The following is a 27,866-nucleotide window of genomic DNA, read 5'->3' as shown; positions in this document are numbered from 1 at the left end:
AATTTTCATTCATCTAGAGATATGGCAGAGATAGGGTATTCTCTAGGATCTATGCCCTCCCCAGCCATGCGTATTTGGCTATATTTACAGTGCCACTCATGAGTTCCCTTCCATTGAGAGGGTTTTATGTCCAATTAGGTAGGTATTGATTACCTCTTAGATAACAGTGCCACCACTGTACCAATAGAGGTAGTTTGCTGTGCCAGTCATTGTGGTTTTAAGCTTTAGAGCTAATCAATGGGATGGACCATTGATTGATTTTTTCCCTTACTAGCTTGCATTGTATCTTCTAAACTATGAGAGCTAGTCTTCAGAGAGGAGGCTTCCAGGTCAGTTCCAGCTCCATTGATCCAAGTCCTTTAAGTATGTCTGTCTTCAGCAGTAGAGTCTTACCTTCAAGTTCTGGTAGGTAATCAAGGGCTGTGGCAACAGCCTGTGTTATTTGGGGAGTCTCTTGGATTACCCTGACCAACAACTTGAAGGGATGCTTCTCCTATCTGACACTGTGTTCCTTGTTATATAGCCTTCAGGTATACACATGCACTAATGTTCAGATATTGAATGTGTAGTTTTCAGGGGGTTTTGAGTTAAAACATTTCCCTCTGACTTTTTACAAGACCTAAACTTTATCTCCTCTGATCCTGTCCTTTACTTTTAACACATTCAAAGCTGTTGTTCCAAGATTATAGCAACAACTACAGCTAGGGATCCCTTCCCCTCTTTTTTTCTTTTCCTCCTTCCCTCCCTTACCCTTTCCCTCCCTCTCTCCCTTCCTTTTTTATTGGGATACAATCCTGCTGTGTAATCCAGGCTAATCTGGAACTCACTATATGGCCCCAGCTGACTTTAAACTCTGGTTTGCCATCTTCCTGCCTCACCTCCCTAGTCTGCAGTTAAAGAGATGGCCCACCAAGCCCAATGTAAGGGGTTCCTTTCATACTCAACTGATTTTTGTTTGTTCTCTTGTTTTTACTTTGCCTCCTACTTTTTATTTTCAGTGCCACTTTGTCCATAGCCACTGGGCATGTTTAGTAAACAGTAAGTTTTGAGAAGTGTTCAGATGTGTTTTTACCAGAAGCCTTCAGTCTTGTAGGGCTATAAAGATATCCTACTAGTTTTTAGGAACTGCTTCCCAGGTCCATCCCACCCTCATGCCAAAGGCTTCTTTGTTTTATGTCCTGCACACTGCTGTTGACTCTGCCAATTCATAAGCAGACGCTTTTGCAGAGAAACTTGCAATTGAAGTCTGGTCAACCCACATTAACCCAAGTCTCTTCTTTCAGATTCCTATGGCTCTTTCTGCAGGTGTTTTCTTTACAAACATTGCGGGTGTTTCTTTATCAAACTGCTGTTACGATAGACCTTAAATTTCTGTCCCTTCTGGCTGATATGTGAAGGCTTGGTTGCCAGCCCGTGTTCATAGGGGTGCACCATTGGAAAGGAGATTGGGAACATTGTCCAGTCCCTTTTTCTGTCTTTTACTTCCCAGTTGCTGTAGGTGAAAATGTTTCCTCTATTGCATTCTTCTGTGATGTTGTACCTCACCTCAGGCCCAAAAGCAGTGAGACCAAGAGACCATGGCCTGCAACCTCTGAAACTATGAGGCAAAGTAAAAGTTTCCTCCTTTTAAGTTGTTTTTCTCAAGTATTTTGTCATAAGCAGTGGAAACCTAAATAATATGTACTTAGCACTGAGTCCTACTGTATCAAAGACTCCTAGAAATCCTTTAAGGCAAATGTTATCTTCATTTCACATATAGAGAAGGTAAAGCTTAGAAAGTCAGCAGTGTGCTTGATCAATAGAGAAAATAGCAAGCTTCAGAGCAGGTTATATAAGTGGTTAATCAGAATTCCATGTGGATTATAGCTTCTAAGGACTCTAAACTTGATGAACTATGAAATGCCAAAAATAGGTTTTAGGTATTCTCCACTAGTGCTAACTCTGTGAAGATAATATTAATAAATAACAGCAAATAACACCTATTGTGTTTTCTAAAAACTTAATACATTGGAAGAAAATTAGCTTGTTTTTTTATTTTATCTAAATGATAGCTATAACTGAATGCAAATATGTATAATTATGTGTTCAATTTATTTAGATCATCTATGGTCAAATCATAATGAAATAAGAGCTATAATTGCGCATTTGTAAAAATATTCCAAATGGTTCACATGATTGGGCCATAATTCTAGTAAGGCCCAGACCATAGGCTTCATGCAGAGCAGTATTATACTACAGACCACCCCTAACCATCTTTAGGATTTGAGAGACAGAATGATAGGGAAACAAGTCAACTTCTTATAAAGAAAAGTCAAAAGACATACTTAGTCAATGTTGTTTTTCTTATTCTCTCAGTTTCGTTCCTTATAAGATTTAACTGCTGCCCTTTCATTTCATTTGTTAAAACATTCAAACCATAATTTGAGTTCTTAACTCATATAATCACTGCAATTTCCATATTTGTTGCTTATTGCTGAATAAACTTGTGCTTATTTTGTTGCAGAAAAATAACACCGCTATTAGGTAAATTAGACTTCCAAAATACATTTTTCAAAACATTTTTGAAGCTGGTTGTGGTGATGTATGCTTGTAATCAACACTCATGAGGTTAAGGTGGGAGGGTCATAAATTCAAGGCTAGCCTGATCTACAGGCTGAGACCCTGCCTTAAAATAATATATATTATATATAAGCATATATATGTCTTTTTGAATCAGGATTTTATTGCAGTGCTGAGTGAAGTGCAGTGTGTATAAGGACATAGACATTTAACTTGGCCATATTTAGTTAAAACACAGATGTACAAGTGTTTTTATTACTTTATAAGGCTCTGCCTTGTAGCTGAACTTTGTAATTGTCTAATCTGTCTTTATAGGAGCCCTTATAGAGCAAAGTAATACATGGATGATCATTTTTAAAGCTTTTTTTCTCTATATACTACATTCTGAGGGAGATGAGAAAATTATTAGAACTGTTTTCATTTTCTCTGTACAACCAATAAGTGAAATAATGTACTGGTAGAGAAGAAGTACAGGTCAGTTTGCAATGCCAGCACCTATTGTTTACTGTAGAAAGAGCATCTGGCAAACCACTTCAAACACTGAGCTCTTAGGACTCCAGGACAGGGTGTAGGCCCTAAAGAAGTTGTGATGCCCACCTCTAATATTCACAAGCTGAATTGTGGTGTTGGCTTTACATCATCAGTTTATATTACTGTGGCCTTAGGTGCTCACATGGCTCCTGTACTCTGAGTAGGAGGTAATGAGTCCTCTTTATAGTTAAACCAAAAGAACACTGGTGAACAAGCATCTGTAAGAACAGCAGTAACCAAAGTACTAAAAGAATGTAGTAGATAGAAATGGTTTGCAAACTATTCCTGACGCTGCACCTGTATCACACTGCATGGGGCAAATGAAGGCAAATGGCAGGGTTTCAGGCTTGCTGTCCTCATTCCCCAAATGTTACACTTATGTATATGTTTTAGATACTGGATTTTTCATATTCAAAGTACTTTAAAAACTTTATTATTTATTCATTGATTTTATGTGTATGAGTGTTTTGCCTGCATGTATGTAAGTGCACCCCATGTGCAATGCCTGCAGAGGCCAGTAGAGAGCATCGGATTTCCTGGAAGTGTAGTTTCAGACAGTTAGCTGCCATGAGGGTAGTAGAAACCCAACCTGGGTCTCCTGGAAGAGTAACCAGTGCTCTTAACTGCTCAGCCAGCCCTCCAGCCTCATCAAAATGCTTCTAAAAGAGATACATCTTTAACAAACTTGACTCCTATGGAAATATTTTCATTTTAAATTTTTCTCAGTAACTTTCAAAACGTTTTGAATTGTAAAATTATTTGGAATTTATGTTAGAGTCATAATAATCATGACTGGGGTAAAAACTGGTGGTCATAGCAGAGTATATTTCTAGCAGTTTAAAAATAATTACCCAATGTAGACTTATTTTATTTGGATTTTTTTAAATTAAGAGTTTGTGAACATTCTCTTAAGATTTGTTTGCTATAAATTTATTTTCCTAGGTTGCTACAGCATTATGCATGTTTTGTCTATCAAGATTGTGAATAAATGAATTTTGTAAGAGCACTCACTGACTCAAAATGGAGGTTAGGAAATTACTCCAAACCTTTAAAAAAGAAAAAACCCTTATGAAAGAAACAAAAACCCATATGAGAGGCCCCAACTGCTTGAGTGGGGCCTGTGACAAATGCAGATCACAGACTTCCTTTTTATTCTGCCACAAATGTCAGAAAGGCTAGGCATCTGAATGCTTTGCAACACCCTCACCCCCCGCCCCCTCCCAAACAGCTCAACTCGGAAAGGTCAGCATGTCCCTTTGGGAAAAAAATCTTTTCTTATAAATTGGAATGTTTGCTCACATAACCTTAGGAAATGTTTAACATTTGCTTTGATAGGACAGCAGTTTGTTCAGGAGACTGGAATTGTTCTTGTTTCCATTTTCCTGCCTGTTTGTACATCAGAGGCACCCAGATTACCAAAAACAACTTTGAGGCACTTCTTTCTATGGGATCAGATCATCCTGTCCACAAAAGCAGGCAACGCCTTAGGCTTCCGAAAGGCAAGGATGTTTCATCCTTTTTTTATTCCAAGAAACTCATTTGCGAGACTGGTCTGAATAAAAGTAGTAATTTTCCACAGACTATATACGCATGCTGAAAAACCAAAGCAGATGGGGGACTGGGAATGGAAGAGAATAACTATGGCAGGACCCTCCTTACCTTTCTGAGAATTTGTTTCACTGTGAATAGAACATGCAGGGTCTGCTGTCTTCAATGAATTGCTTTCTTTTCAACTTTGATTTCTGGAGAGGATGCAAGACGTTAAGGCCAGGAAGAAATTTGCTGCTGATGATCAGCTGCTTCTAATTTTCCAACATGTATGGTTCATGATGGTTTCTCACCAAGCCCTTCCTCTTAAGTCCATCTTGAATTAATAGCAGCAGATCTGCTGGTTACATTTATTTCTGTGACAACAACAAACAGACTTCACAAACAGGCATATAATTTTTCTTAAAGTAAAAATTCCTTAATTTAGTAATGGCTGAAAATAAACAAGAGGAGAGACTTAAGGAAGCAACCAGTATCCAAGTGTTAGTCTGGGCTGGACCACAGGAAAGGGCCTGAGTCAGTATGGCTCATTATTTTGGAACATTCCCAGATATTCACCTCCCAAAATAGTCTTCCCTTCCTTTTCAGCCAAATAGCTCTTCTATTAACTAGAACCACAACGTGTGTACTGTGTAAGTACAAATGTATGTGCCCAGGGTACATATGCATTCCAGTAGATAGGTTTCTCACAGAGACCTCTCTCCATGCATGCGTCTTGCCTAGATCCTCTCTAAAATTCTGTTCTTCAGTTAACCCTCTCTATGTTAATTTCTCTCTCTTTAATGGTTCACTCACTAAATCAGCCTCTTGACCTGCCTTCTCTAGCACATTTTCCTACCTCCCTCTAAATAAAACTTAAAGCAACTGAAACTAAATTAGCTACATGCATTCATTTTCACTTTCTCCCTTCCAGTCACTCTTTAACCTACTACAGCTGGCTTTCATCCCTATCTCCCTCAAAGATGAGTTAACAAAGTCACTGAGATCTTGCTGTCAAAGCCAGAGGATTCATCCTTTTGGTTGACTTTTAACACTCCATTCAAATCACTCCTGGTTTCCCTCTACATTCACCTTGTTTCCTGATCTTTAGGCTACTTCTCTGGCTTTGTCAATGTTTCATCCCTCACTTTTGTCTAAATGGGGATGTAAGACAGCACTCAGTTCTTGGCCTTTTTTCCCATTTCTTCAATCTCATCTGTTCCTATGGTTTTAAATACTGTGTGAAATCAAGGAGCCCCTATTTTATAACTAACTCTGGCATCCTTGGGATTTTCACATACGTATATGTAATTACTTGGCATTGCCACATAACTATTTTAGTAGACATCTCAATTTTTTCCATAGCCAAACTTGTTTTTCTTGATCTCCATTTTCAGTAAATGGTACTCACTGGTTTAGTTGCTCAAGCTGGAAACTCTAGAGTTATCCTTAATTTCCCTTTTCCTTTCACCCTACCTCCTCTCTGATCTGTCATTTGTCTTTATTCTACTTAATCAATATATGTACTTCAGTCTCCAAGTGGTCAACCTCTCATCTGCACTATTACAATAGAACCTAGTGTCCGTATTCCCATTCCTGACCGACTACAATATACAATATACTACAGCAATTAGTTTAAAAAAAAATACCATCGTTCTGTTTGAAGTTCCTCAGTATATTCTGGTACTGAATCCAAACCACTTCCATGGCATCCATGTGCCCATGTAAACCAGCTAGCAAGCTTAAACTGTTCACCTTCCCTGGAAAGACTTAATACATGCTTACTGAATAAATTTGCATGTGAGCAAATATGTGACTTATTTAAAAGAAAAGAATCATAGCTGTTTTATTTCAGAAATACTTTTCAAGGTAGGAAGCCTTCACTTTTTAAAGATTTATTTTTAATTATGTCTACATATGTGTGTCCGTGTGGGTATATGCATATGTGTGCAGGTGCCCATAGAAGTCACAGGTTTCAGATACCCTGGAGATGGAGTTATATAGGTGGTTGTGAGCCATCTGACTTGGGTACTGGGAACTAAACCTGGGTCTTCTGCAAAAGCAGTATGTGCTCTTAACCACTGAGCCCTTTCTTCAGCCCTTCACCTTTCTTTAAATAAGTATTTGCCTTTTCTCTTTTCTCTAGTTAATTCCATTTTTACAGAATCTTATTGATAAGGTAAACTCACTGACATAATTTAGGAGGATAAAACATTTATTTAAATTGAAACACAAATCTTTATTTTCATCATGCTGAAGTGTGTGATTACAAACAATTTCCAATAAAACACTATATATAATAAGCAAAAAATAAGTTAGTACATTGTCAATTTACATAACAGTTTCATCAATTAACAGGTTTAAAAACAAACAAGCCATTTAAGACTTTGAAGCTACACTTAGTAAAAAATTGCAAACATTCAAACCTTATCAACCCCAAGTTAAGATACTAAAGAGCTATTCAAGACTTCTTTGAACCAATTACACAAATACATTTTTATTTTTGGTTACAGTCCCCTGCTATGCACAAGACCATTGGAGTGCTGGAACAATTACACATTTTAAATCGGCACAAAGCAAAGCAAGGAGATAGCATGCCAGCCTTAGAGGCTGTGGTGAAAGTGCAAACTGCATTTTCTCTTCCTGAACCACTAGTAGAAGGGGCACCTCAGACGACACGGCAGGGGCATGAGCATGCTTTCTACACCACTCTGGTGGGACATTTACTGGAACCAGGTCTCCATGCCTTTGAAGATACCTCTGGTTTTACAGAGTGAACAGGTTTCAACTAACTATAGTGCAAATCAAATACCGAGGAGCAACACGACAGAATAGAGACTGCCACAGATCCACCTGCTCTTTCTCTACCTGGCACAACGCCACACAGGACACATTGGCACACAGTAACAACTTCTAATTAGGTTTTCATGTGGAAGGCTGTGCGGCGGAGTGAATGCAAGGCCACCACACAGCAGCCCCGGAGCAAGGCTCCGATATTGTAGACAGGATCTGTTCCCCCTCTCTGAGTACTGAATGCCCATAGAACAGTGGGTACCACAGGAGCAGCCACAGCCAGGAGATCCACCAGGAAACTGCTGCTCCAGTACTGCCTCACAACACCCCCCTGAGACAGTGAGAGGATGCTATCCAACCTTTCTTCTGTGTAGGCAGCAAAATCCAGCTCTCTCATGAGGCGATTCGCACGGGCTTCCATAGCTGCCTTGCTGAATGGAGTCTCCACAGGAGACAGGAGGATGGCTGAGTTGGGACTTCTTGGAGTTAAATCAACCATTAAGGCAGAGATAGATTCTGGGAAGCTTTCCATGGAGTCGGCTCCAGACTCATCTGGGGATCCTGAGCTCGTGAGACAGGAGTCCTGAAGCTTTAGTACACTCTGAATGAGCTCTGGGATGGCAGGGCTGTAGGGCAGCACATCCGTCTGCACTGCCTGCTCCACCACCATGCTGCCTTCCTCCTGGCCCACCTCCAAAGGAACAGCCTTGAAGGCTTTTGACCCTGGGATCAAGTGAACAAACTCCAGGTCACCGGAATCTGTGGTGGTGGCTGTCACCATCTCATCCAACAAATCTGTGCCATCAGCCATGGTGTCTCCCACCAGCAGCTCACTGTCAGCGCCTTCCTCTGTGACCTGCTCTTCCAGCGATAATCCATCTGCCATCTTGTTAAATGGGATGCTTAGGGGTAAGCTTTTCTCTGGGGAATCAAAGGAAAAGTCTAGACACAGTTCATCCCTCAGAGAACCATTGTGTGCCATCTCCATGCTTTGAAGCAGAGACTCCAGCTTCTTGTTTTGAATGTTTATGTCCACAAAATACTTCTGAATGCCTTTATCTTTGTCAGCCAAGCTGCTCCTCATTGTTTCAATGACTTGTTTGAGCTGTTTAATCTCTTTCCTGGCTTCCTTGAGTGCCAACTGAGCCTCCACCCGGTGGCACTCTTCTTCAATCCAGTCTTCCCTCATGCGAGTCAGCTGAGACTTGAGCTCCATGATTTCAGATTCCCTAAAGGAGAAGCAAGCACAGTTTAGAAAAAAAAAAAAAAAGTCAACTCTGAAACAGGCAACTGACTTCTGACACCAGTCCAAAGCCTACACTCTTCCACATGAAATACAGAAGCTAAAGCAATTTCAGAATTTATTTTGGCATTTATTAGCCATGGAACTTCCCTCACTTTAATTGTAAAACAGCTAAGCTAATAATAGCAACTAGAATCAGAATCAAAATAGCTGCCATTGTTTCCTTTTTTGAGTACTCACTGTGGATCAGGCATTGCACTAAGTACTTTATTAGAATTGTCCTGTACGTAACACTTAGTATTTGAAATTTTACTATGCCTCTTAATCTTTTTAAAATTTTTTTAAAATATATTTTATTTTTATTTTATATGTATGAGTGTATTGCCTGCATGTAGGTAAGTGCACCCGTGTTGTACAATGCTTGCAGAGGACAGAAGAGGCTGTCGGACTCCCTAGAACGGACAGTTGTTAGCTGCCATGTGGGTGCTGGGATTCGAACTCGAGTCTTCTGCAAGAACAGTCCATGTTCTTAACTGACTGAGCCTCCAGCCCCCCTTAGCCTGCTTTTATCTCTTTACTCGACTCTTGTATAGCACCTATAAATGATGTGGAAGGAAAAAATTCATTTAACTTTTAGTTACTCATTAAAGAGAAGCTGAAATGTTATATTCCAATTTTCTTTTTAATTTTTAAAATTTTTATTTTATGTGTATGAGTATATTGCCTCCATGTATGTAAGTGAATGTCTGTCATGCAGTGCCCAAAAAGGTCAGAAGAGGGCCTCATATCCCCTGGAACTGGAGTCAGGGACTGTTCACAGCCATGTACATACTAGAACTGAACCCAGGTCTTCTGTACAAGCAGCCAGTGCTCTTAACTGCTGAGCCATCTCTCTAGCCTGATATTTTATTAAGCCATAAAATGCTTCTTCATGTTAAGAATGCTTTGTGAATCATTGCTTACTCGATCTCATCTCGGGTCAGAAGATAATTAGTCTATTCTGTGCTGATGGGAAATCTATGAAATATTGTACATCCTTTACAATAACCTTTCAAATCCTTTGTCAAGAAATTCATACATATACTTTCTTTGAAGTCAATGCAAATGTTTATCTTCATATTACTCGTGAATACAAAGACTAGGGAGTCAGGATCTTCATGTATCTGAAGAGTGGTTAGTACTGCTTCTTCAAGTTTAGACGAGTATTTTCTTGAGGTTTCCTGCTTCCCATACTTTCTCCTTGTACACGAGTGCAAAACTTCCCTTGCACTTCTGAATTCATAAATCAAAGGAGTCCACAATGCTCCCCCCAAGTCTGTTTCAAGCAGGTAAAGAATCAAATTAAATGGGAAGATGAAAACATTCCTCCTCCCTGAGAATACCACTGTCTGCCCAAGCTTTGGCAATCAAGGTCATTAGGCCTTTACCATATCCTTGTGGCAGCAGAGGAGGATGAGACTGATCAAGTAGTCCTATGCTGAACCAGACCCGGAGTTCCCAGAGATATGAGTGCTACCCTCCTCAAGGACACATCTCCCTGGTTAGAGCAGAATTTCCTGCTAGTCTGTCCTGAGAAGTTCCAGGGAAAAACCATGAAGCAGAAAAATTGGCTTGTTCCTAAGATGTCAGAAGTTTTTTCAATCTGGGTTAAGATTGTGACAGAGGTTTTTGGTTTTTGTGTTTTTTTTTTTTTTTAATTTTATTCTAGCCTTAACGACTGGCCAAAAATAATGAAGCCCTTCCTTTAGTACAGAAACAGCTGGCAGGACTATAGTACACACAGCTATTCACTCTCTCCAGAGATAAGCAGGGCTTGATGGGGCCACTGTGACCTGTTTTGCTGGAAGTAGTGAATTGTTTCTGCAAGTGTATCTGCCATTTAAAAATAGTCATGCACACACCCAGTTCTTCATGTAAAAGCTGAACACACCCAGGAAACAGAGTCCCCTCTAACCTGCCAGCCACCGTGAGCTCCTGCAAGAGCTGGGACACAAGGAAATACAAAACGACTCTGCTTAGAGAATGGGTTAATTTTAATTAAAGCTATTTTTTCTTTTCCATTTTATATAATCTGGGTTTATGTATCACTTTATGGAGAGAAGGAAGTGCCCTAGACTTCCCTGAGGGAAAGGCACAGTCACCTCTCATGAAGTCGGCGCTCCGACTCCTTCAGCTTGGTCCTCAGGTGCCTCACTGTGACCTCCTTCTGCTGCAGAGGTGTCAAATACTGTTCTGGATTTGGGGGCTTGACACCGTGATTTTCTCCACAAGACATGTACCTTCCAGACCGCCTGAAACAATTCAAGTAATCACATTTACTTTTTACCCTGTTTTCTTCTCTGTGGAATAAAAGAGAGTAATAGACTGGATGCCTATGCAAACCCCTCAAACTGTCAGATTGACATCCTACCCCCTGCTGTGATGGTGTTAGGAAATGGGGCCTTTGGGAGGCAATTGGGACACAATGAGCATAAAGCCTTTGTGACGGGACCCTAACTCTGGGAAGAGGAAGAAAAAGGAGCATAAATATAATCTGAGTATATTATATACATGAATAAAAATGTCACAGTGAAAACCATTATATCATTAATATATGCTAATTATTTTTAGAAAGCACTTCAGAGAACTTTCTAGGTCTTTTTCCACTTTGTGAGGACACAATAAAGTCAGGAGTTTAAAACCCATGAATGAGCCCTCCCCAGAATCTGAGTATGCTGGCACCTGCTTTCAGACCCAAAGTCTCCAGATGTGTTTGTCACTCTGCTATAGATGACCAAACACATACACAATTGACAGCTGGAAAAGAAGAGCAGCTGTGTGCTGGGGTCATACCTGATAGCTCATGGCAGAAGATGGACTAATATCTGTCAATCTTAGGGCTATTTATTACATGGAAGACTGAGGCTATGTGTGTTTGTGGAAGGTTCAAACAGTGCAGGGAGGGTTTTTAAGCCTTAGGGATGGTTTCACATTAAATAATGCCTGGCTGTCCACAGGCTTGGGCTCTCAGTTCAGAGTAGCATGGTGCTACATTAAGGCAAAACTGATGGGGGAGCAGGAGAAAAAGAAGTGAAATTACCTCACTTTCCTCACAATGTGCCCCGAAGTATCCTGATTATTATTAGTAGAGCTCCGATTGTTCTGAAATCAATGCCAGTGTGAGTGCTGGTTTTGTGGGAATGGAAACTTCCTTGTTCCGAAGGGAACAAGGCCGTCCTACTCTGAACCAGTGTGTTTGTGGAGAAGCACTCAATGTTCTGCAAACACAGCCCAGTTGGAATCTTGGCCCTTCTCAGGCCTGGCTAAGAGCTGGGCATCCCAGCTGTAAGAGAGCTGATTAATGAGAATGGGGATGCTGGGGAGGAAGAGGGTTTCAAATGGGCTGCCAGCTTCTTCCCGGACTTGGACCCAGTCCAAGCCACCATGCTGTTCAATATGGCCCCTGTCCAGTTCCCAACCCTCCAGCCTTTCTCTCTGACCACTTCAGATATGCATGCAGTTCCTTCCTACTCCTCCTCTACACCCATCCTACCCAGCATTAACTCCCTACTCACCTTTTAGATCTCACTTCAGTTTTGTTGTTAGTATGGCCTCTGATCCCTACATCCTGAATTGGGCCCCTGCCTACCTTTTACACATCCATAATAGCAACAGACACTTTCAGAATCATCTTTATTTATTATTTATTTTTTGTCATTAGCTAGTTAGCATCTTTCTTCAAGGGTCATTTCTGTTCCCCATGCTATTCTGTGTTGAACACAGATCCTACTGCTCAATCAGCACTTAATGTTGGAATGAATTAAAGGACACAGGCAAGATTCTTCCTTGTGCTGAAAAAATGAGAACTTTCTCCCTCTGCCACTGTGCCACTCTCACACCCATCCAGTTAAGTGCTTGGACTGCTGCAGGTTACAAGAGCTTGTGCTTTGTGTTCTTTCTGCAGCAATACTTGAAGGAGTAACTAACTGAGGGGAAGAAGAGAAGTATCTTATTATAGAATGAGGCAGGGAATCAAGAGTTGCATAATTTTTTCCCTTCTTATAAAGAAATGCTTCCCAAATAAGACAAACTAAGAAGTGTGGATTTGTAGGCCAGAGGACTCACCTCGTGACTGGACTACAGTCACTTCCTTTGTAGGAGCCCGAATTGCTGCTGCTTGGAGAAGAAGGGGCGTAGCTGGGGTGGATGTTGATGGGGCTCAGTTGATTCCTGCACAGCATAGACAGAAGGTCCTTTTCCCGTGGGGATGGTGGCCTGCTGCCAGACTTGTGGGATGCTGTTCCATTACTCCGTCCGTGGGGGCCTCGGCTGGAAGAAGAGCATTACAGGTGGTAATCAGAGTCCTTGTGGCTGGAGATGCTCAAGTGTTGCCTTGTTCCTTCCTAAAACTGGCTACTGCTAAGGAAATCTGATTCCTAGAGTCTATGTGGGTACTGTAGAGGTAGATGTAGTCCCTGAGGCAGCCCGAAAGAGCAGTGTTCTTCTCACCCACCTGATATTTCCTTTCCTTGTATCATAAGCACTAGGAACCTTTCCCTTTTCAGTTCTTTCAAATAGTTTCTAACCAGAAAAATTTGTTTTGGATTGAATTCAATCAACTGTTAAGAACAATATTTTACATGGTAAAATTTTTACATGATTTGGCACAGGCTCATTTTGGAGGCTATTTTCAAGATGTGGTTTTTGTTCAAGTAAATCTGTTTTGGTTGGGAAATACTTGGGTTTGATTCATGTTGGAGTAAAACACAGAAGTGCTTCACTTGGGGAATGAGGGTTGTTGTAAGGAGTCGGGGGGAAAGCAGGGCAGAAAAAGAGGCTAAGTGAGTAAGCCAGACATGGTGGTACACATCTGTAATTCCAGCATTTGGGATGCTGGGGTAGGGGGTACTTAGGAATTTGAGTCCAACTGGAGCTATACAGAAAATAGCAGGGCAGCAGGGGCTTCATAACGAGATGTCATTTCAAAAAACCAAAAGCTATGTAAATGTATCAAGTCTATAATTTTCCCAGCTACTTCCTTATATCCATCCCCTGGTACTTACCAAAATACTAAAATATTGTAAAAGCCCTCTGTTCCCCTGTATCTGACTTTGTTCTCTCTAGCAGGAGGCTGATACTGGCTACAAGTGGACTACCTAGGGAGGAAGTGGAATATCAAACTTCTTCAAGACCTTCAGTACTGCTCCACTATCTCCAGACTGAAGGCCAGACTCCTTAAGATGGCTTACAAGTGCAGTTCACCACTCCTTCCAACCCATCTCCCCATTTCTCTTCTATTTGCCAGCATTCCAAATGACTTAGTGGGCTGGATGGCTTTAGTTGTCAACTTGACACACTTGGGTAGAGGTAGCCTTATTTGAGGAACTTCCTCCATTTGACTGGGCTGTGCCATGTCTGTGGAGCATCTTCTTGATTGTTAAATGATGTGGGAGGGCCCAGACCACTGTGGGCAGTGCCACCCTTGGGTAGGTAATCCTGTATTGTATAAGAAAGCGGGCTGAGCAAGCCAGTAAGCAGTGTTCCTCCATGGCCTGTGCTTCAGCTCCTGTCTCCAGGTTCCTGCTCTGAGTTCCTACCTTGGGCTCCCTCAGTGATGAACTGCGACCTGGGAAATGTAAGCCAAATAAACCCTTTTCTTACCAAGTTGATATTGATCATAGTGTTTTGTCACAGTAATTGACAAAAGAAAAGAAACTACAACACTTAGTTTCCTGATGACATATGCTTATGTCATATTTTTGAATGTCTGCCTAGAATGATTGCTGAATGAATACACTACGTGTGAATCCTAACACTGACATTTACAAACTTAGGTAAGCCACTTTGTGTGCGATGTGTGTACACATATACATGCACGCATGTGCGCGTGCACACACACACACACACAGAACTGATGTGAAAAATCTTATCAAACATGGTTATGGTAGTGCACCTCTATAAACCCAGCACTTGGGAGGCAGAAGTAGGAGGATCAAGAGTTCAAGCTCATCCTCAGCTACATAGTAAGTTTGAGGCCAATCTATACTACATGAGACCTGTCTCAAAAACAAAGACCATCCCCCTCCCCAAAAAAGAAAAGTTAAATATGAAAGTATATTTCTAGAAGCTTTGTGCAACTCAGCTGGCATTACAGGATCAGTTTGTGTGGACTTCGCTATTACTCTAGTTTCAGAGATTTGATATCCAGTAGGGTAAGAACACATCTTGAGAATGTTAAATTATTTAAGTAGGATAACAAGTTCTGTCAGGAATATTACTTGATGTTATTGCATGAAAATAAAGAGGAAGAAGATTCCTCCATAAAGCAGTGCTGGTTTTTGACAACCCTTCCTATTTGCAATTTTAATTTTGGCTGTATCCCACTTACACATCTCAATGAGGAATGTGTGTAAATGTGAACGCTAGTTTGCATGTGGGCAAACTTGGCTCCGTAACTGTAATCACTTATTTAAAATCCAACGCAATTCAATTTTCTGTCAACCAAGTAAGTCACACATTAATGAGCCCACCAAATTCTAAACTTAAAAGTTCTTCCCTCCTGAAATCATACAGATAGACCCACTCTCCTTTTTGCAAAGAAGGAGATGCTTTATATGGAACAGATGGGCTGATGGCTTTGTGACAAACCAACTTCAGCAGCCCAAGGGTGGGAAGAACTTCATGAGTAGTTGAAAGGAACATGTACTCTGGCTTGGATTTTCTTCTCTGTGTTTCACTTCCAAGCCTGGCACCGGCCATTCTATTTCCTAATGTGACTGTAAGAAAATAATGAAGGTTAACCCTTGCAAGTGAGAAGAGACTATAAAGAACTATCCCTAACTTTAATCCAGGGTATTTTATTCTGAGTTAACCATCCCCGAAGACCTTCTGTGACCCCAGTGCTACTCCAGTTGCTTTGTGAACATTTAATCTTATTTAACCATCACCCTACCAGGCTGGTATAATTATTGAGACTCAGAGAATGTGAGTGGTCCAAGATAGACAGCTGAGCTGGAGTTTAAACCCAGAACTTTTTAACCCTAAAATGACATTTCCCATTTTACAGAAATGCAGTACATTGCTTTGGGCTTATAAAGAGGTTTATTAGGATATCTTTCTTGGATATAGTTATTGTTTGAAAAAATCCACCACTGATATTCCTAGTGCAACACAGCACTGAGGAGTATGATCTACGATCAGCATTGTTAGGTGATTTTGTGAGAACTCATCTCTATTCAAAATGATCACTGCTGCTCTCTCCCTTCATTTAGTTCAGTTCAAATATTAACAAACATGCACACAAAATTATCATCAAAAATGATAAAAGACATTTTCTAAGGAGAAGCAGGAGTTCCATGTTTGTCATGGCCACAGAGAGGCAAGCCCAATGCTAGCCTCTTCCACCCACCATGAAGTCCTTGGTCTAGGGGGTAAGAGCAATGTAGTGCACAGGAGAAAATTCTGCTCACTACACATATACCCTTCCTGAGTACCTGAAGAGTATCATGCAAGAGAAAAAAATTATAGACAGTAACCTCATGGGGGCTCAGGGGATCACTACTTCCTAGCCATGGCTCTTTACTTCAGATAATCACCATGTCACCACCATAGTTAACATCACAATCATCATCATCACCATCCTACCATTTCTTCATTGTCATTATCATCATCATCCACTATCATCATTGTTTTGGGCTGAACTTTATAGCTGCTCCAAGTCCATACGTTGGAGCCCTAAATCCTAGGACTTCAGAATGTGACCACATTTGGAGACAAAGCTTTTAAGAAGGTAATTAAGTTAAAATTAGGCATTTATTAGGATCTTGTTCCATTCAATTGATATTCTTATAATAGAAAATTTGGACACAGATGTGTACAGAGAGAAGACAATGTAACACTAGAGGAGAAAGCAGCCATCTCCAAGTCAAGCACAGCAGCTGAGAAGGGACCAACCCTACCACACCTAGATCACACGCTTCTCAAAGTCCCTAACGTGGTGAGGACATAAATTTCCTTTGCTTAGGCCAGCCATTCCGTGGTGCTTTGCTTGGGAGTTCCAGCAAACTAATAGGGTCACCATCACAGTAATCATCACCACCAATAGCACAGCAGCATGTTCATCTTTTACAACACACAAACCCTTAAACAATAACTTCTAGACACTTTTCAGGCAGTTACCTCTATCTGCTCTTTTAACTCAGTGAGATGTTTTATTATTCCACTGTTTTCTGAAAAAGAAACTGAAGCCTGCAGCCATACACCTGGTAAACAATGGTCTACAGGACTCCAATTCCAAGCTATATTCTCACTTTTACTTCCATCTGCTTCTGAACAGATTAACATTTTGTCTTTTTTTCTTTTCAGATTAACATTTTAAGACAGACTGTAATTAGTAATATCAGAGTTGGCTGATGAATTACTTTGTCTTTAAAGATTTGTTTTTAAAATCACCTGTCAAGAATCTTTCACCAACTCCACCTGTCCCTCACATCCCAACACCTTTGCCAAATGTTCCTGCTTACCCTTCCTTTGCTACAGCAAGAAGCAGACAGTCACATAGATAACAAGTGGCTACAGACTGTGCCATGCATATCCAGCCCACTTAGAATTTCCCTCAATTCTTGGTCCTACAGAACACAAAGATGACAAGATATGACATGACATGCCTGAGATATTCCACTTCTGAAATTTATTGATGGAACTCTGTGTCTAGATCAGACAAAAGTGAGGAGCCAATGTTCCAACTGCCAATTGTTGTCAAAACTTTGAACTTGGCTAAAGATGATTTGGGCATAAGCCCATACTCATTTGCATTATCAACCCACTTAACTATTTTATATTAACTATATCAACATCTTTTTTAGTTTAATTTTATTATTTTTATTTTATACGTATGAGTATATTGTTTGCATGCATGTAAGCACACCCATGTCATGCAGAGGTTAGAAGAGGGCATCGATTCCCTGAAACTGGAGTTATGGACAGTTGTTAGCCACCATGTGGGTGCTAGGAACTGAACCCAGGTCTCTGCAAGAGCAATTAGTGCTCTTAACCACTGAGCCATCTCTCTACCCACCTATATCAACTTCTAATCACTTAAAAAATTCATGAATTTCAGACTAGAAAATTTTCTCTAAGATCTCTGTGCTACTGACACGACCTTAAAATTTAACTATAACCCCAAATTACTTTGAAATGCTTAATAAAATTGGCTTCCTTTTGACCCATTTTTATACCTTGTACCGTAGGTGTGTACTAGCTTCTCAGGACAAGCTACATCTTATTTATTAAGAGAATGTTTGTATTCTCCTGCCCTTAGGATCCCAGAGGCATTTATGGCCCAAATTGGGAGTTTGTGGCTGGAGCAATCCCATTTTTCAGTGTGAACTCCACTCATCTCACAGTTTTGTCTAGCTTTAGCTTCATTTTTAACATGAAATTTTGCACTGGAGGCACCAGAGTTCCCTTTATAAATATTAGTCAAACATTCTGCTCACCCAAGAGAAATAGGAAATATTTGCACAGTCCTGGAGTTGCAATCTTCTAGACCTGAAAGGCTCTTGAAAATCATGTAGTCTGAACACATTTTCATTTTTTTTTACAACTTTGAATACTGTGGCCCAGAACAGGAAGTGATTTAATCAAGTCAGAAGACAAGTGTTCAGTACGTGGTGGTAGGGCCACTCAATGACTTCTTGTCAGTTCCTGCTCAGTTTATCAGTGAGGTATCATTTTGCACTGGAGGCACCAGAGTTCCCTTTATAAATATTAGTCAAACATTCTGCTCACCCAAGAGAAATAGGAAATATTTGCACAGTCCTGGAGTTGCAATCTTCTAGACCTGAAAGGCTCTTGAAAATCATGTAGTCTGAACACATTTTCATTTTTTTTTTACAACTTTGAATACTGTGGCCCAGAACAGGAAGTGATTTAATCAAGTCAGAAGACAAGTGTTCAGTACGTGGTGGTAGGGCCACTCAATGACTTCTTGTCAGTTCCTGCTCAGTTTATCAGTGAGGTATCCCAGGATGAGCCCATCAATACTATACTGCATGCCCCATTACTCCCTATTTCCTTTAATTGCATATTTAAAGAGCCACAATTATATAATGTATCCATTTATTATCTTTTGTGCCCTACTAGCTTTCACAGAGTGTTTTTCACTGCCTTCTAGTAGATGTTCAATGAACACATGTTAAGGAATAATAACACTGGTCATAGATAGAGAATCCTGGGCTTAGAATGCCTCCCACTAAATGTGAAGGCTGGCATGTATTTTCCCACAGTCCTCTACCTCCAAATTTAATGGTAAACTCTTGACTATGCTTACCACATGCCAAGAACTGACCCAACCAGAAACCCTGTGAGGAAGGTAGCTCAATTTATGGCCGGGAAACTGAAGCATAGAGAAGTGGCCACTTGCTCAGGGCCATGCAGCCCATAGATGGTGGTGTTGGTGCTCAAGCCAAGATGGCCTGGACCCAGAGCGCACATATCCAGATGCTGTGCTCTGTTGCTTCTGATGGTGCTGACCACCCACACCTTTGAATTTCATACTTTCTCCACTCCTCCAAGTAAATGTTGGGAAAGAGTCAGAGGCAACTGCTTCCTTCACAGAAGAAAAAATAGAAACCCAGCTAGAAAAAAGAATGAAATTAGAGGCTTTGCAGCCAGCTAGAAAACAATGAGCTCATGAGGAGGGGAGGGCAGCATAAGTAGTGGGAGAATAGGAGCTTAATTCCCCAGTGAATAGACAGGTGAATGCAGGAAGATGGAGGGGATGGAGGAGGGCACAGAGCCAAGGTGTGTGAGATACAGGGATGAGCAGGCTAAGTCACAGGACAACAGTAGGTGAGATAAGGAAAGGACCAGTTGCAAATCACTGTAAAATTCCTAAAGATAAACCTCACTGAATAACAACAAAATCAGAATGGTCAGTAATCCAAGTGGTTCTATAGAACCCTAAGGTACAGGAAGTCACCCGTGTAAAGCTTCTTAATTACAGAGCACAAGTCAGTGCCTACTTGCGTGAGAAAGAGGACCGCTTGCTTCCGGTAGTAGACATGTGAACCTCAGGAGCCGAGATGCTGCCTGTGCTGCTGGACGAGCTAAAATCTGCTTCACTACCTGAAAAACAACAGGGGAGAGAGAAGCATGAAGGATACGAAACCCAAGAACCAGCTGGCCAGTGCCCTGCCTTCCAGGTCCCTGTGGCCTGAGCTTTGCAAGGGCCAAGATTCCAGAGCTTCCAAATGCTCCTTCTTCAGGGAGGACAAGAGAAAGCACAAGCACAAGACATCATTTCATAAACATAGGCTAGAAGCACAGGCAGACAGTTTCCTAAAGATGCCAGTCTCCAGCAGACTATAAACAGTGGTCCAGGCAGAGCAAGGAATCCCGCCTCCCCTGGGGCAGCTCTCACTCAACAGCACAGGCCTCCCAAAGTGCAAGCAGGATAAAAAGCAAACTGATCAACAGTAGTTTTTCTAAGACAGTTTATCTTTGAGCTTTTGTAGTTAGCTCATGATAGTTGAACTTGGCACCTTAGGTCTAGAGACAGTGGGTTAGAAGCAGTCAGGAGGAAAGCCCTGGGCCCTAGGAGCAGCTTGAACCACACTGATTACAGATCTGACTTTCTCTGACTTCAGCTTCAGGTTTTGTTTGTTTTTAAAGGACAAAACCTTAACCAAAAGCAGGAAATTAGCACTTCCAAACAGAGTGCCAGTGGTGATGGGACGTGTGAGTTATACAGAAATGTGAATATTTGCTTTGGGGGAGGGTTATGCCTTAGTTTACAAAGATCACAGGATATTGTCAGAACAGGTGAGAATTGGGTGTGTGATTGTGATAGAAACATACCAGGTGGTAGAATCATATAAAACCGTTCTAATAAACAGGCATAGTTCTGGTATATCCATAATGGAATTATTTCCATAGATTTTTTCTGAGGAAGCGAGGGGAGGGTAGAAGAGGAAACAGGAAACAATGGAAGCAATAAAACGGCATTTCAAAAGAAAGATAAAATTACATCCTTCCAGGATCCCCCAGAATCAGCTTCTACTGAGAAAGAATCACGAATGACCCCTTAGCTGAAGAGTACTCTCATGCCCAGCTCTTAGCACATTCGAGTGGCAGTTTAATGGGACCTTATATATGGCACAGACTCTAATGATGAGACAAACTTCCAAAGTTCCCTGAACTTAGTTGCTTTTGTGAAATGCACTGGGTGAACCTAGCATTTTATAATCTCAAGGACTCATTATTGGTAGGATAATCCAGCTATGCACATTTCCCGACAGCCCGATTTGCCTAGCTTTGTCTGTTAGCAGATCATCTAACTGGTTATTGAAAAAGATGGGCGGTTTTCAAAAATAACATCCCGTGGTTGTAGCCTCTAGAGTTATGATATTTTTTAATATATTACTTAGAAACACCATTTTTCATTTATTAAAAGACATGCAGAAAACCATGAGTTATAATTTAACTGCCTACAAAAAACAGAAATTCTAGAACAGAAACAGTTACTAAAAATCCATTGCTTCCTCAGGATGCCTGTGACTCATAGTAGTTATGTCTTCTAAACTAAAGGATAAGTTTATTCTACATTTTATTACTACTGGAACTCAATATATTGGCTCGTCCATGTTTGCAGGTCCATGTTTGCAGGGCCCAAGGTCATTTTGTTCTAGTACTTTAGATCTTATCTTCTGAACATCTGAAAAAAAATAAGGAGCTACTTCATAGTTGCTTCAGCTAATGACTTTTTAATACACTATAATTTGGGGGGGGGTGACAAGATGGCTCAGCAGATAAAGGTGCTTGCTACACAAGCTAGATGACCTGAGTTCAGTCCCTAGAACCCAAATAAGGGTATTGGATCCACAATGTTGTCCTTTGACCTACACCTTTCTCTTATCTCCTCTGTTCTCTCTTTTCTCTCTCTCCCTCTTAGACACACATACACTTATAATTATTAAATTAATTAATTAAAAAATCTGGTTGCCTTCACAAGACCCACACAATGACCACACCAGTCGACATGCCAACGTGGATGGGGGAAAATGTCCCAAGGTTCCATATCTAGATGAGGAACTGTAGGCAACCAATGGCTGCTGAGAAAGGGAGAAGCAGTTTTCTCCAGGGACAAACCCCTGACAGGTAATCTGATTCCAAGTGGTCAGCCCTAAACACATGTATATATGGGCAACACTAATGACTCAGTAGATTACATATGTATATTTGTGTGTGTATGCATGTATACATATGTAATAATAATAATAATAATAATAATAATTAGAGAAGAGATCATGAATTGGAGAAGGGTTGGGGGAACAGAGGAGATGGAGGGAGTAGACAGAGGGTAGAAAAGATGGAAATACAGTGTAGTCATACATGAAATTTTCAAAAAAAAAGTGAAATAAAATTTAAAAATTATAATTTGATAAATGCAATATAAAAACCAATGAACCCTCTTTAAGGGATACACAGGAAGCTAATTTCTTTTTATTTTGAGATGGGGGTCACTGTGTTGTCCAGATTTGCCTTGAATTCCTGAATTCAGCCTCCTGAACTCAGATTCCAGATTCTCCTGTCTCAACCTCTTAGGACTAGGAATACATGCTACCATCCATGCCCAGCTGCAAAAGCTGATTTTATAAAGAATATGGAATCGTCAACCAATTCACTAAACAGAATGTATATGAGAAGGACTGGAGACCTGCAAACTTTCCAGCTATTTAGTAGTTGACAGTCAAGATAAAAGGGGAGGCCCTCTACTCATTTTCTTTAAACAGGGTAAGCAATCGGTCATTGCTGCAGATGCAGTAGCTCAGCATCACTCTTCTGTTACTAAACTCACACACAGAACACCTAACCCAAAGCACAGAACCTGAGTTAAGTGACTTATGTCAGTCCCACCTCTACTTACTATATGAGGATGATAAGTAAATTACTTCAAATATAGTATAAATCCAGCATCAAATATAGCATTTTGATATACAACTATTCGACATTCACATTTAACACATTATTATGCAGACTGCTTTTTTCTCTTAATAGTAAAACCTATGAAATATAGCACATTTTAATGAAGTGAATATGCAAGATATTCTCAGTTTACCCTTATTAGGAAAAAATGCTAAGTGCCAAGAACCATCCTAAACACCTTTACTTATTAATTTATATCACATACTATGATAGACCCTATGAAGTGCCACAAAGTCACTTTTATAGACAAGAGGTGAATGATTTGCACAAGGTGGCACACCAATAAGAAGCCAAGACTGGAGCTGAGGCCATCTGATCCCAGGGACCCTGCTCTTTGTGTGTGTGTGTGTGTGTGTGTGTGTGTGTGTATGCATGTATTGTGTGCATGTATGCGAGTGCGCCAGTGTCGTGCAGTGCCCATGGAGGACAGAAAAGAGCATTGGATCCCCTGGAACTGGAGTTATGGACAGTTGTTAGCTGCCACATGAGTGCTGGGACTTGAACCTGGGTCTTCTGCAAGAGCAGGCAGTGCTCTGAATCACTGAGCCATCTCTCCAGCCTTGACCCTGCTCTTTAACACAATATTTAATGCATATCCTTGGGCATATAAATTTTTATACTTGTGGTAGTTTGAATGGGAATGCCCACAAGCTCCAAGTATTTGGACATTTGTCCCCAGTTGGTGGCAGTGTTTTGGAAGGTGTTAGGAGGTAAGGGTTTGCTGGAGGAAGCATGTCACTGGGGGAAGGCTTTGAGAATTCTTAAGCCTTGCCATATTTCCAGTTCCTTTCTGCTTCCTGCGCCCACTTGAAGATGTGAGTGGTGGGCTTTCTGCTCCAGCCACCTTTGCTGCCATGCTTCCCCCATGATTCTGTTGTCTGTTAGTTTGTTTGATACCACTGATAAGCTGTTTGGAGAGGTGATCCTCTTCCTTATAATGTCACAATCATAAGCATCATACCATCCAGTTGCATGGATGGTAAGGTACAGAATTAGACAAGAAAAAAGGAAACAGAAGTAGTAGATGCCCAAGCTGATAACTAGGCATTCTTAAATCAATGCTGTGCTTAGGTCATTTAGGACGCTACTATTTTGCCTGCTTTTGGGATACTAAAAGAGTCACTATGCATCACACATCACAGGTATCTGAGCACAGAGAAGTGCTACCAGCAGCTAACAAGCTTTTCTGAACCACTGATGCAAGTATCTGCAAATTTTCCACTATCCTTTGTCACTTCAAAGCCATCAGATTAATTCAGGTTGAACATCTATATCCCCACTCCAAACAGTGGCAGCAAAGTAAAAAATTGCTTATGGCTAGAATCATATCATCTTCAAATAATAACCAATTGTTGGATAGACTACATATGTGAGTTGTATAACAAAAATGGAGAAATCAAGCTGGTCCTGACTTCGAAGTTTCATCTCTACTGTCTATCTTTCAGAGTGCTGGAAGGTGTTACGCACATACAAGAAGAGAAAAGCAATCATCAATTTTATGCAGCTGTGAACCTTGCAAGCTGCAATAAAAACTGTCCTGATAAAATATGCCCACTGGTCAAATAGTGGTAATAAATGTATAGGAGTAACCGAACACTTTTTGATTGAATTTAAGACCTGCTTCACAATATGGAGCCCACATCTGGCACAGTTATTGGGCCAAGATCTTGTGGTTAGACAAGTCATAGGTCAGAGAGGAAAACTTACTATTATCCTTCTAAATGGATAATATTAGACCAACTCCTAATGACTTATTGTTATAACCAAAGATTTGCGCATCTATCAGTTCTCACCAGAGAAGCATCTTCTTGCAACAGATGGAGTTTAACATAGGAACCCACAACTGGTCAACATGCAGAAAATAAGAGACATCTATATCACCCCCTCTCCTCCTAAGTCCCAGGGATCATTGAAGAGAGGGCAGAAAGACTGTAAGAGCCAGAGGGGGTGGGTAAGTAAAAGGAAACTGTTTTATGGACACAACAGGGCAGTTGAATATGTGAACACACAATGCTTGTGCATCATTTACAAGACCTTGACCTGTCTTTCTGGACCTTGGTTTTACTTAAATGTGCCTGATTCTTCCCTTTTGAAATAAGACAGTATTTAACCTGTTATGGATTTTACAGAGGGTTGATAACCTTGCCCCATTTCCAGAACGCCTCTCTCTGCTTTCTGTGCTGTTTGAAGATGTGAGTGTTCCACTTTCTGTTCCAGCTACCTCTCGTCATGTCACCCCCACCATGATGGACACTTTTCCTTCTGGAATCATAAGCCAAATAAACTTTTCCTGCTATACATTGCCTTGCTTGTTTTAACACAGAAATTATGTAGGGAGGTATTAGGTGGATCTGGAATTGATGGGGGAATGGGTCTGAATATCACAAAACACATTGTATGAAATTCTCAAAGAATCAATAAAAGTATTAAAAAATTTAAAACTGCTTATGTGAAAATATATAATAAAAGAAATACATTGAAAGGAAACAGCATAGGATGAAATGCTAGTTTTCTTATTTCACTCAGTACTCATACAAATAGAGAGGGAAGTAATAGAAAACTGGGCAAAGGACATGGAAAGGCAGATGTCAGAAAAACAAAGAAAACTGAATCCCCAATATACATGAAAAACTGCATAATCTCATTCATCACATTGATGTGGGAGGGTGATGTGGGAGGTGATGTGGGAGGGCCTAGCCCACTGTGGATGGTGTCATCCCTGGATAGGTAGTCTTATTTTATATAAGAAATCAGCTGATCACAGGCCAGGGGAGCAAGCCAGTAAGCAGTATTCCTCCAGGGTGTGTGCTTCAGCTCCTACCTCCAGGTTCCAGCCCTGAGTTCTGACCCTGACTTCCATCAATGATGAACTATCACCTGGGAGATGTAAGAGCTCCCTTCCTCCCCAACTTGATTTTGGTCAGTGTTTTTATTACAGCAATAGAAAGTAACTAAGACAGAGACTTTTTTTCCCCCCATTTATTAGATTGGCAAAACTTTTGATAATAATGTGTTAAGGATATGTGAAAATGGGCTGGAGAGATGGCTCAGCAGTTAAGAGCACTGGCTACTCTTGCAGAGGACCTGAGTTGGATTCCCAGCACCTGTGTGGCAGCTAACAACCACCCATAACTCCAGCTCCAGGGGCTTCTGACCTCTACAGGCATTGCAGGACACAGGTGCACTTCCATACATGCAGGCAATACACTTAAACATAATATAAAAATAATTTAAAAATTTTTAAAGAGTGTATGAAAACAGAGCTAGTAAGAGTCTGCATAGATGGTGTATATATAGAAAAGATTGTACTCCTAAAAGTCTGTGTTACACAGGCGCATCTAAAAGACAGCCTTAGTGCCTAGCCAAATCAGTACAGCAGCGTTGAGTAACACCACAAGTGTGGCAAACAGTGACCTGGGTGTGGGAGTAAGAAGACTTAAAGAATGATTGTTAGATAAAAACAAGATGTGGAACAGAGGCGTGGCATATCTGCTTTTGTGTAGGGAATTCTTTAAATCACATGCAACCTGCTATAGTCAAAGAACATTTTCTCAAGAGATAACAAAGGATCTGTCAATTGTGACTTGGGAGTGAAAAAGTAATTCATTTTCACTTTATTATCTTCCTGGGCCATTTGGTTTTCCTGACCACACACATATTACTCTAATCACAAAAATATAAATGAGTATAGTGATCTGTGTACAGATTTTTAAATTTTTAAAAATTTTAAAGGAAAAGCTTTTTCTAATACAAATAATCATGACACAGAATGTAGTATATTATGAGAGCTTTGGAGTCAAGACACCTGAATTTGAATCCTGGTTCCTCTACTTATCTTCTGTGTGGAACCTTGAGCAAGGTACCTACCCAATTTTCTATCTTAGTTTCTTCATCTGTAAAATGGGGATGAAGGAGTGTGTCCTAAGCAGCCTGGTTCCTTCAAGGGCCTGCTGCAGAGAATTGACTGTGGAGAGTTAGCAGCTGAGGGAGGGGCCTCTGGGCACCACCCTGAAACAGAAGCAGAGCTTGCGAAAAGGATGCCTGATGTCTCACCTGCGTGGATGCAAGAAGGGGCACTTACTAACCTGGGGCGAGACTGCGGGCCCACGATGCATGGATGAAAGTTAACGCAGACTGTGGGCAGACATGTAAGCGATCTGGAACAGCAGGCAGAGCCACTCAGAGCTGGGTGCTGGGTATCAGGTGTTCGTTTCTTTGTAAATTACTCCATTTTCCCCCTCCCTACCCAAGATATAAAATGAAAAATTCAGATAAAAATATGTTACCTGGTTTGTGTGATATCACCCTGAGCAAGAGCGGGTCAAACAGAGAGTGGGAAGTCGAAAATTTAGTGGGACAAGCAGTGACTAGTATTACTAAGCAATTGTGGGAATTCATGTGACACTTACAAAGAAATGCCAAGGCCTGGTACATAGCAAGCACTCAACACAAGATCATTATGATTTCAGCTACAACCAAAGGTCAGGAGTTCAAAGGTCCGAAGAGGGCTCTGCACATGATATCATGCCTCTCTAAAAAAGATACACAATAAACATTGTACTGAAACCATATTTTCCTATAATTGACCTGTTCAAAAGTAGTATTCCCTCATCACTATTCACTGATGAGCTCCTTTTGTTTTTTCATTCTGTGTGTGTGTACATGGCAGAATTTCTAACGATGGGAGACTATAAAAAGACTCCCCACAGGCTGCTCCAAGAAGCTGTGGAATTGTTCCTGAGTACAAGGTTTGCTTTCAGAAAAACCCAAGAAAAGTGCCAGTAGGTGTCTACAATGCTCAGCAACTGGCCAGGTGGCTTTAAAGGCCTAAGAATGTGAGGGAGGAGGCACCTAAGAGTAGGCCCCAAGAGAGCCAACAGGTCAAGGGTAGCTCCACCCACTCTACTCCATTATCTTGGGCAGGCTCAGTTCACTGTTCTTGGCAGAAATACAGGCAATTCACCTGCTGAACAAGAATGACAGAGAAAAACTATAAACAAGGCTTAAAGAAAGCTCAGCAAAGGAGGGGAAGGTATATTTTTACTTTTCCCAAAGGTACTGCCTCTAGCTTGCTACTTGGTCTTGGTTAAGTTTTAGAACCATGTTTTAAGCCTTAGTTTCATACATATATTTGAATATATATTTTTAAAGGTTAATTTATTGTTTACTTAGCAAATGTTTATTGAATATCTTCCCTGCCATGTGTCAGGCCCTGCTGTAGGAAATGATAATGATTCCAACCTTGCAT

General features: G+C 40.8%; 1 protein-coding gene across 4 annotated transcripts in view; it reads right to left on the bottom strand.

Moving 5' to 3' along the window:
- Nucleotides 1-6,811: 6,811 nt before the first annotated feature.
- Nucleotides 6,812-27,866, bottom strand: part of Sybu (syntabulin) — a 73,129-nt gene continuing 52,074 nt past the window's right edge. For 3 of the 4 annotated variants that reach the window (XM_008851482.1, XM_008851483.1, XM_008851481.1), the window contains 4 exons: nt 19,657-19,759; nt 12,758-12,961; nt 10,795-10,944; nt 6,812-8,639 (listed from right to left, as the gene is read on the bottom strand). In XM_008851482.1, coding sequence (XP_008849704.1) covers nt 7,535-8,639; nt 10,795-10,944; nt 12,758-12,961; nt 19,657-19,759 — 1,562 coding nt within the window. In that variant the 3' untranslated portion in view covers nt 6,812-7,534. The remainder of the gene's footprint in view (nt 8,640-10,794; nt 10,945-12,757; nt 12,962-19,656; nt 19,760-27,866) is intronic. The other variant, XM_008851484.3, reaches the window with a different exon arrangement.

This window comes from Nannospalax galili, unplaced genomic scaffold (genome assembly GCF_000622305.1).
Source record: "Nannospalax galili isolate Female #2095 unplaced genomic scaffold, S.galili_v1.0 scaffold284, whole genome shotgun sequence".
In the NCBI taxonomy this organism is placed as follows: Eukaryota; Metazoa; Chordata; class Mammalia; order Rodentia; family Spalacidae; genus Nannospalax; species Nannospalax galili.
Note: the sequence above shows the minus strand (reverse complement) of the source record. Positions and strands in the feature narration are given on the sequence as shown.